General features: G+C 36.7%; 1 protein-coding gene across 1 annotated transcript in view; it reads left to right on the forward strand.

Moving 5' to 3' along the window:
* LOC136032852 (glycogen debranching enzyme-like) overlaps positions 1 to 11,426 on the forward strand; it is a gene marked incomplete in the record, with an annotated part of 126,189 nt that overhangs the window by 110,446 nt on the left and 4,317 nt on the right. Inside the window, 1 exon segment of the mRNA XM_065713263.1 lies at positions 2,246 to 2,393. Coding sequence (XP_065569335.1) covers positions 2,246 to 2,393 — 148 coding nt within the window.

The following is an 11,426-nucleotide window of genomic DNA, read 5'->3' on the forward strand; positions in this document are numbered from 1 at the left end:
CTTCATTTTTCTGTAGAAAAATTATTTTCTTGAGGATTTTTTTCATTAATTCCTTTTCATTTTAACTGCAATAGTTTTATTATTGATTAATATTAGGAATGTTTGTATAAAAAAAAAAAAGTCAGTTTTTCTCCTTGAGAATTATAATATTCGATTGTAAGTTCAAGTTTGGAGAAAACTCGGGTATTTTCGAAATTTTAGTTCAAAATGGTTGTTTCCTTTCCACGAGCCATCTCCAAGATATTGCAGGCATAATAATTTGAAAACCTGGATGCACATTAGTATAGTTTGATTAACTTTTTTCCTCTCCTCCAAGTCATAATCCAGTATCCACTTGCCAACACTCTCAACACTTGTCCCCTTAACAGTCCCTGAAAGTCTCGGCTCCACACCCAAGCCATTCCCGAGGTGTTGCAGATATGTTACTTTAATTACCTGGATACCTAGGATGTCTGCTTGACCCCTCCCCCCTCCGAATACTCCCTAAAACTTTCATCTGGATCTATGTCATTCCCTAAACGTATCAGTTAATTTGGAAGCTCGTGTGCCTAAAGCTTCTTCTGATTCACTTCAGTACATGTGTCTTTTTCAAAGTATACGCTTATGAAACCTAGGATATCTTAGCCAAGCGAATGGCCCCCAGGAGCTCCAACTTATCTGACAACCAAGCCCAAAAATGGCCGCCTTTTCTATTTAAACTTATCTGTGAACAAAGGGTAATTTACATAATTTAAGGCCACTGTAACTAAGGCTGTGTGGATAAGGTCATCCCTGGATGTGCTATTATTTGACCTTCCCTCTGAAGAAAATGGCGATTCCGAAATTTTGATCCGACAGAATGGAGGTGAGGTGGCAGAAAAGAGCACGGAGGGGGATGGTTGTCTTTCAGTCACTTTCAACCTTTAAAACGGGCACTAGAATTCCACATTTCCGACCCAATGAGCCTTAGTTCACAAGACCACCACCACTTCCATGCGAAGTCTCCGAGGAAACAAGTTTTTGTCGGGGGAAGCAATATTTGTTTTCTATTTTTGTTCTGCCTTGGGCACTAAAGAATATAGGTTTTGAGCCAATCGAAATAAAAAAATGTGGCCTTTTTTACTCTTTTTGGTGGAGGGGTCGCGTTCCGAAACAATCTTTGGTACTTGCTTAGAGCTGTTACTGGAGACAAGGAAACATGTTAATAAAAATAAATTCTTACTTCATAATATGCGGAGTAATAATAGTTAACATATTTTGCATGCAGCTAACCTTTATCTTTTCTAAGAAATTCTACTTTTTCTAAGAAATTCATCTGTTTCTCGCATTAACCTTTGTTTAATTCTAGAGTCTGCGAAATGCAGTACTGTCAACTGAAGATTCGTGCCGTTTTTTTTAAACACAGCCTTATCTATATTTTTTTCTTCATGGAATTGTATTTAGTCAATAGACTTTTTTCATGAGTTTTGTGTTAACGCCACTACAATCTCTTTAACGTCCTCTACATACAAATTTTGCACAGAGTGCTCTGTTTCAGGGAAGATTCAAAACTGAAGAAAGGTTACTAAAAAAATGGGTAAATATATTAGAAAAATTGGAAAAACACTAAAATAAGTGAAGGTAAAGTTAGCTGCATGCAAAATGTGTTAGCTATAAATATTCTGAAAACTATGAAGTAAGAATTGTTTTCTTAATGTATTTTCTTCTCTCCAGTAAGATCTCTAGGCTTTTATCCATTTTTTATACCTCAGCCTCCTCATGGTCCAAAGACTCACGGCGTATTTTTAAATATGTTTTAAGCAGCCTTTAAGAACCAAAACTAGGCCACAAGGATAAATTTGTTCGCTGCTCTTCCTCCTGTTTTTTGGAAATTTTTGAATTAAAAAATAAATAAAAAATACTGGGCTCCTTTGAGGCTCTGGTCTTTGAAACGTGGCATGCAGATTTGGGATTAATAATAATGATAATAATAAAAAAAAATGGGCTCCTTGAAGGTTCTGGCCTTTGAAAGTTGACATGCAGATTTTAATCATAAAAAAACGAGATTTTTTTTTTAAGGAGAAGGGATTGGTATAATCTCCTCTATTGAGCCCTGTGGGTCTCCCCAGTAACTTATTGAAGCTTCTATTTCTCTGTCACCAAAAAGTTTTTTATGACTCTTTTTTCCTCCCATAATTTGAGCTTTGAGAGAAATCAAATCTTTATCATTCAAACAAGCCTCAGTTTTCTTATTGTATTTTTTTTTTATTTTCTTGATCTTTTTAAGGATCAGCCACTGAAGGAAGTGATGCAAGAAGCCGTTCAACGTCATTTTCAGGGAATTTCTTTCCGTGAGCGCGGTGCAGGGTATGCCATCGATAGCCATATGACTAATGAGGGTTTCAATGTACGAGTTGGTGTTGATTGGCAAACCGGTAAGGTCATTATGTATAATACCAACTTAATACTCAGGTTAGAGATACTGTTAAAGTGGTTTCTCAGCTGGTAATGGTGGTCGTAGACACACGAGTTTGTATTCATACTAAGGAAATGTACATGTTACCTGCATGGCAGAGGCGCCATTTGGGGGGGGGGGGCAAACGCCCACCCCAGACTCTCCAGGGGGCCCAAGCTTCCACCAAAGTGTGTCCTTTGCCAGCCATAATAATAACACTATTTGCTATTAACCATTGTAAACTTTGAAAGCAGATTAGATACATAATCTAATTCTAAGTTCTGTCAAATGCCCGTTTCCTAGATGATTATATTAATATTATAAATTCTGAATATTTGCAGTAATTCCTCTAAGTTGATAGACTAAAATAGATCAGTTCCTGACCTATCATTTCTTGATGGAATCTTTCCTTGTTATCTTCCAATTGCACTACATGGAAGCAATTACGCGAGCGACGAAATCGCTGTCTCAGCAACTCCATGTCGTCGCCGTCGACTTGGTTATTTCTCGATCGCGCACCCTGATTCAGGCCACAACAAGCAAACTCACCGACCTGCGTTCAGATGCTTCATTTGTATCGCTTTTCAAGAAGGCTAAAGAGTTTGCAACAGAACTCGAAATTGAAGTACCTGCTGTGAATGGACCCGCGACTAGACCCTCCTCTGTTGGTCAGAAAGGATGACCTTGAAGAATTCAAAAGATCACCAAGCATCGGAAACAATTTGTGACAACTTTGACGCTAGGAAAGAATTTCATCGAATCTGGAAATTGGACTACTACTTTGGCGGATGAAATGAAGCAAGAATACTTCAAAACTTTTGACCGTCTACTAGCCAAATTTGACACAAGGTTCACAGATAACTTGCCAGTGCTGAGTACGCTCGAAGCCTTGGATCTAAGCTCAACCAAGTATATGGACACAGAGCTGCTCAAGCTTTTCGCTTCACTTTATGGTGAGCTGGATATCGACAGCATTCTTCTCGAATCTCAAGCTGGTATTGCCAAGCGTTTCTTGCTCAATGAGGAGAAAAAGCCGGAAAACTTCCTAGACATTGTCGACCATCTTCAGGCATTACCAGTGGCTTACTCAAAAGTAATTAAAGTACTTCGTATTGCTGCCACACTTCCTGAGACAACAGCGAGTAATGAGCGTTTGTTTTCTAGCCTAGAAATAGTGAAAAACTACCTGCGGTCTACAACAGGAGATGATCGTCTCAGTCACCTCCTTTTGATATTTGCAGAGAAGGATTTATTCAAAAATTTGGACTACAACCAGCTTGTTGACGATTTTGCAAAGATGAAAGCTCGGCGGTTCCCCTTGTTACCTTGAATGTTGTTATATTTTTTTTTTCTTGTTATGTTTTTCCTTTTTGTAAATATATTTGATCTGGAAGATTTCTGCTGAAGGGACACTGAGATTTTGGTTACAACCCTCAGCATAACAATGAAGGTTACTTTCACCGACGTATTGTTTACTTAAATAAGAAAGTTTCTCGCTGAGGAATGCCAGCCTGTAGTCTGGTTGAATTTTCCACTTTCAGTTTAATCACTTAACCTCGTTGATTGTATTCTTCGTTGTTATAATTAATCTTAGAGGTCAGTGTGGCTGAGTTCCACATTTGGTTACAGTACATTTCCAAGCAACACACGGGTGCTGAAAATGCATTTTTACTTAGAATATTCGATCAATGTGCTGCCAAAACCCGGATTTTTCTTACGCGACACAAAGTGAATCGGGGGGGGGGGGGCAGATGGAGTTCATTCCCACCCCAAGATTTGGCCCAAATGGCGCCTCTGCTGCATGATACCTCTTCGTTGATGCTACCTTCTCAGATTCCTACCTACCACCTAAAGCAAATTCGTTTTTAGCGTGACGCTCAGTTCTCGGTAGTTTTTGGAAGGTCCCGGTATGTGGTTAACTGACGACATCTACTTTGGGACGATTATAGTTTAGATGTAATATTATTTATAAATGAGATTGTAAATGTATAAAATCGCCAGTATTTGCACTTTAGGATGATATAAAGTTCTTGGTTTGTAGTATATATTAACTAAAACTCTGTGTTTGAAACCAAAAAACCCTGTTTTTAGGTACCAGTAGTTGCTTAATCATCTTATAGTGATAGACTTTTAGAAATCTGAAGGGCATCGGTAACAGGAACAGCTATATTTTTGATTGCAAAACCATTTGCAGCTGTTCCAGCACAAAATCAAGTTTCAATTGTAAATTGATCAACTCAGTATGATGACACCATACTTTTAATTATTAAATTTGTTGGAGTTGATGTTGCAAAATGTGTGCAACATTAATGCGATCTCTACTATTTCCATCCGAAAGCTCTGCAGTTTTTCATTTGGCCTTTGAACATGAATTCCTTAGCGTCTGAATAAAGCTTCCACACTGGACGAATTGGTTTTTTCGTAAGATTACCAAGTTTTCTAACAGCATTAAGGAGTAACAGCCTCTGTAAAATAATTTTAATACCTTGGAGGGTTTACAATAGCTCCCCTATATTATATTTTCTTCTTGTTTTATGCTGTACAAAAGATAGAAGTGGCTTACATAAAGGTAATGAAAAGATCAATGCTTACCTTGTTATTTGCCATGCCAAAGAAATCAGGAACCTAGCAGAAGTTGGACAATGACCGCGTTCCTCAGTACTAATTACAATTAAATACAATAACAGGCAGTTACTAGTTGAATTTTTCCCAGGGATTGTTTTTTGCTGGACAATAAAATTTGGCTTTCAATAAGCGGGATATTAGTTTTGAATGGACAGAAAAATGATCAGCTAGACGCTTCTTCTACATGGAAATAAAAGGTCGGCATTCGTGTTTTCTTTTTTATGGCACTTGGTATTAACCAAGTGACATATAGCAATCACAAATTCTGTCGGTCTGTCGGTCCAGGTTTTGCTACTTTAGACACTTCCAGGTAAGCTAGGACGATGAAATTTGGCAGGCATATCAGGGACCGGACCAGATTAAATTAGAAATAGTCGTTTTTCTGATTTGACTATCTGGGGGGGGGGAGTGGGGGGGCCCGTTAATTCGGAAATAATAGAACAGTTGAAGTATTTTTAACTTACGAACGGTTGATCAGATCTTAATGAAATTTGATGTTTTGAAGGATAGAGCTGTTATTTTAAATGCCAACCGGATCTAGCGACATTGGGGGGAGTTGGGAGGGGGAAACCTAAAATCTTGGAAAACACTTAGAGTGGAGGGATCGGGATGAAACTTGGTGAGAAAAACAAGCACAAGTCCTAGATATATGATTGACATAACCGGAACGGATCCGCTCTCTTTGGGGTAGTTGGGGGGGGGGGGGTTAATTCTGAAAAATTAGAAAATTGGAGGTATTTTTAACTTACGAACGGTTGATCGGATCTCAATGAAATTTGATATTTAGAAGGATGCCGTGTCTCAAAGCTCTTATTTTAAGTCCCATTGTTAAGTCTTATTGAGCATGAAGGTAGTTTTAAGAAATATTTATCGAATGCAAGTGATGTCTCGGCATATTTGAAGCCAGTCAATGCTTCTAAGCTATCTGAAACATTGAAGAAATTAAAAATTGGAGCTTCAAGCTCTGATTTTGTAACAGTTAAAACTTTAAAGTATATTTACCCTGTTATTTCCGGTCATTTAGTGTATTTATTTAATGAATGTTTAAGGACTGGAGTGTTTCCAAGTTGTTTTAAAATTACAAAAGTTATTCCTGTCTATAAAGGTGGAGATAAAAATGCACTAGGAAATTATAGGCCCGTTTCCTTATTACCAGTAGTATCCAGATTGTTTGAGAAATTAATAGTTAAAAGAATGGTTGAATTTTTGGAGAGTAAGCCATTTTTTAATCCAAATCAATTTGGTTGTCGGAGGGGTTTATCTACTGAGCATGCTGTTTTATTTTTGACAACTTTTGTGAATGATGCGTTGGATAATGGTATGAAAGTCGCTTCTGTTTTTCTTGATATTGTAAAAGCTTTTGACTGCGTTGACCATTTTATACTCATTGCCAAATTAGAAAATTACGGTTTTAGAGGACCATTTCTTGAATTACTGTCCTCGTTTTTAAAAGAAAGAACTCAATATGTACAACTAGGAGATAATGTTTCTTCAGTCAGTAGTGTTAAATTTGGAGTACCTTAAGGATCTGTTCTTGGTCCCCTGTTATTTCTAATTTTTATAAATGATTATTTTATATATATATAGATTTATGTAGAGCTTTTAATATGATTTCGTATGATTTTGACTTTGGATGTGATGGGGAAAAAGTAATTGTTCCCAGCTTTGTGGATGACACTCATATAACTGTGGCTGCACAAACAGGAATTCAGCTGTTGAGTCGTATTAGTTCTTGTCTGGAGTTTGTACAAAAGTGGATGAAGCTTAATAAGTTAAATTTGAATTATAGTAAATCTTGCTTTTTATTGTATGGTAGGTGCTCAAATTATTACCCTTGGATAGACAGACTTAATATTGCTGATATGAGTATTTTAAGAATAAATTGTACAAAATATCTTGGAGTTTTGATTGATGAATGTCTCAGTTTTAGAGAACATATAGATTATATTAGTCTTAAACTCGCTAGGAATGTTGGCATTTTAAGAAAGCTGAAGTATATTTTCCCAAGAGATATTTTAAGAACACTGTATTATTCCTTAATTCATCCTTATCTGCTATATTGTTTTAATGTTTGGGGTAGTACATTTCCTTCTCATCTCCATCATATTCGAGTTTTGCAGAATTAAGCACTTCGAGTGTTATGTGGTGTAGGTTTTAAAGACTCGATACAAAAGAGGTATATAGATTGCAAAATCTTTCCTTTAGCAGGACTTCTTACTTCAGAAGTCTTAGATACATGATTTACATAATTGGAACGGATCCGCTCTATTAGGGGGGGGGGGGTTAATTCTGAAAAATTAGAAAAAATGACGTATTTTTAACTTACGAAGGAGTGATCGGATCTTCATGAAACTTCATATTTAGAAGGACCTCGTGACTCAGATCTCTTATTTTAAATCTCAACCGGATCCAGCGTAATTGGGGGGGGGGAGCAGTTGGGGGGAAACGGAAATCTTAGAAAATACTTAAAGCGGTGAGATCAGGATGAAACTGGATGGGAAGAATAAAAACCTGTCTGAGACACGTGACTGACGTAACCGGACCGGATCTGCTCTCTTTGGTGGAGTTGGGGGGGAGGGGGTAATTTGGAAAAACGAGGTATTTGTAACTTACGAAAGGGTGACCAGATCTTAATAAAATTTGATATTTAGAAGGATCTTCGCTTTAAAGCTCTAATTTTAAATTCCGACCAGATCCTGTGACATTGGGGGGAGTTGGAGGGGGAAACCGGAATTCTTGGAAAACGTGAAAATGGGGATATTTTTATCTTACGAATAGGTGATCGGATCTTAATGAAATTTGATATTTAGAAGGAATTCGTGTCTCAGAGCTCTTGTTTCAAATCCCGACCAGATCTTTTGACATTGGGGGGAGTTGGAAGGGGAAATCTTAGAAAACACTTGGAGTGTAGGAATCGGGATGAAGCTTGGTGGATAGAATAAGCAAATGTCCTTGATACGTGATTGACGGAATCGTACTGGATTTGCTCTCTTTGGGGGAGTTGGGGGGAGGGGTTCAGTGATTTGGCGAGTTTGGTGCTTCTGGACGTGCTAGGACGATGAAAATTGGTAGGCGTGTCAGGGAGCTGCACAAATTGACTTGATAAGGTCGCTTTCCCAGATTCGACCATCTGGGGGGCTAAAGGGAGAGGAAAAATTGGAAAAAATTAGGTATTTATAACACTCGAGTGGGAGATCGGATCTTAATGAATTTTGATATTTAGAAGGACATCGTGACTCAGAGCTCTTATTTTAAATCCTGACCGGCATTAAGCCTCTTATTTTCCTTTTTAAATCAATCTATTGATTCATAGAATTTTGCTAGAGCTCATACCATATGATCTCTTGGCTCTTAGCTCTTCTTGCCTCGTCACAAGTGCCATATGAGCTCTTAGCTCTTGTTTTTCTTTTTTTTTTTTCAGACCACATAATCATCTTTCTTGATTTATCCTGCAAATTTTTGGTGATGAATCCCTGAAGTTCAATTTTAAGTATTACTTCTTAAAGAAGTTTCAAAGATGTATTCTTGGGATTGCTTCTGTTGGGAGATTGGTCCACGTGGCAGTTTATATTGTCTTTTTAATTGTGCTTTTTTTTAGAAAATTCTGTTGTTTTGGGGTTCTTTTTTCACTTGTCAACAACGTAATATTTGTTGACTGATGTGATAAAATTTAAGAAGATTAAGATTGAAGTAATTTAATTCTAGCAATTTGATTTGATAGAATATTTTTTACCAAAATTAGGAATTAAGGGGGGAACACTGGGTTACAGGGAAAATAATCCAGAAACTCGGACGGTTGCAAGAAAAGAATAAAGTTGGGTGGAAAAACCAAGTGTTCAAAGACTACTTCTAATATGAGTTGTTTTATGATTGTAAATATATAGATATCCAGAGCCAATGATGGCACATATGGCGAAATGCCGACGTTTTTGTTTCTAGGTCTTTTTTTGTAGAGACAGGTAGTAAGCCTGTTGCCCAACCTTGCGGCATCGGGAATCGATCCCCGACCATGGTTGTAAGCCGCAAACATATTCTACACTGTGACGTTTTTGAAATATAAGATAAAGTTTTGTGGTATTTTATTGAGAGTAACGAGTGAGTCAAGTGTATGTCAAACGGTTATAAACAATTTCATTGAAATAACGGTGGCTGGGAATACAAGAAGGAAATAAATCTTCAATGCAAAACTATTTATTAAAAAAGAAATCTCGAATCCTCTCCAGCAAATAGACAGAATGTCAAAGCAGGGATTTTACCAAATTAAAGCATTTCATTCATTTGCCGAAAAGTAGTTCACTTGTTTATCTATACTCCAACTGATCAGTTACAGAGAGCCCCTTAGGGCTCTCCGAAGCAGCTGGTCATATACTTGAAAATTGTGCACTGTATTTGAATTACGCTTGTTATGGTACGCATGATCATTAAATAATCCAGCATCCTACTCGTTATAAAAAAGGGAACTTAAAAAAGAAGGGGACAACATATTAAAAATAAGAAGAAGAAAAAATGGGGTAAATAAAAATAAACATTGACTTGGCAATAGAATGACCAGGTAAACTAGACCATGTAATTGGAAATTTTAAGCCATTAATTAAATACAGGAACGGTTTCCGCCGCTTTAATGCAGTCTGGAAGAGTGTTATAAATTAACTAGCTTATTTTTTATATTTTACCAATAAAAGATGTTGCAACTGGGAAACGGTAGTCCTTTCAACGTCAGGAGAAATTCCGCAACGTGTATTCAATTGAGCATTGCTATCACTGATGAAGTACAGTTGCAAAAATTTGTAATGCTCACCTGAGAATCGTAGAAGGGAGCCCGCTCTGTGATAAATTTGCCCTTTTACTTTGAAATTAGGCATAAAATGACCTTGATCTTCGATTTGGGCATCAAACGACGTCATTTGGAAACAAGAGCTATATTGTCTGATGTTTGATAAAAAAGCTTCAATTCAGACGCATATCCAGTAAGCAAAGTCTTCAATGGCTCTAGTGGTGCAGCCAGTTGAGGAAGTTTAACTTTTCCTGAGGCGCAATACATTCCCATTGTTTCGCCATTAAATTTCAAGGCCTTGCTATAGGGATAAATTTCAGACATAGTCCAGATTTGAACGTCTCGACTCAAGCTATAATCAGATGGGCAGTACCTGAATGTCAGGCGATAATACACTCGTTGCTCTTGTGATACATTGTCACGCCTCCTTTTGGTACGTTCTCTTTGAGCCGTAAGCCTGTTGTCGCGTTGTTCTGGTGATTCCTCGACACGCCTTCTTTTTTTTACTTTCTCTTTCAGCCGCAAGTCTGGTTTTGCGTTGCTCTGGTGATTCCTCGACACACCTTCGTTGGCGTAAATTGGACATTCCTAATCTGGCCCTTTCTCTTTGAGCCGCAAGCCTGGTTTTGCGTTGATCTGGTGTTTCCTCCTGGTTTTCCCTTTTTGGTGACATTGTAGGATAATTTCTCTTTGACATTAGTGATACTTTCTCTTTGAGCCGCAAGCATTAATATTGAATCAAGTCCAATTTCTAACAACAATTTCTACTAAACTTCAAACTTTTGGTTTTCTTTTTTAAGGTTTTTGAATTGCTTAGTCCATTGTCAAAATATATTCAAATATTTTTGCAATTACCAGTTTTTTACTTTTTAAGCAATTTAATAAAATTTAATAAGAGCCTCAATTTTCGATTTTGCAAATTACTGAAATGAAAGCTTCTTTATATTGCAAAATATTTTATTGCATTTTTAATATAATTTTGTTTTATTGCAATTTTATCGCAATTAATTATTGCAATTATTAATGTAATGTAATTTAATGCAATTTTTATGTAATTTTAGTTTTTTTGTATATCTGGGTTAGAAAGAACTGTTTTACCTTTTGAGGCCCCTTTTGGTTATCAAAATTTAATTTCTTGAAGGAACAATTATTAAATTATGAAAATGGATAAAAAAAAAAGGCATCATGTTTATGTATTCACGTTCATCGTAGTTAAATTATGTAAATTAACCATTAAATGTTTACTGCTTCAAGTAAATTAATCAAGTTATACAAGAATCATCAGTATTAACACCTTGTGATGGTGTTGTGGATACAGCCATACTTTCTGACCGAAGGTTTGGAGGTTCAATCCCACGTGTTGCAAGGCAATGTTGCACTGGTTGTTGCATCTTACTGTTCTTTATTTGATGACATTGTAGGATAATTTCTCTTTGTCATTACTGATGCTTTGTCTTTGAGCCGCAAGCATTAATAATGAATCTAGTCCAATTTGTAACAACAATTTCTACTAGACTTCAAACTTTTAGTTTTCTTTTTTAAGGATTTTGAATTGCTTTAATCCATTGTCAAAATATATTCAAATATATTTGCAATTACCAGTTTTTTACTTTT

This window comes from Artemia franciscana, chromosome 11 (genome assembly GCF_032884065.1).
Source record: "Artemia franciscana chromosome 11, ASM3288406v1, whole genome shotgun sequence".
Classification (NCBI taxonomy): Eukaryota; Metazoa; Arthropoda; class Branchiopoda; order Anostraca; family Artemiidae; genus Artemia; species Artemia franciscana.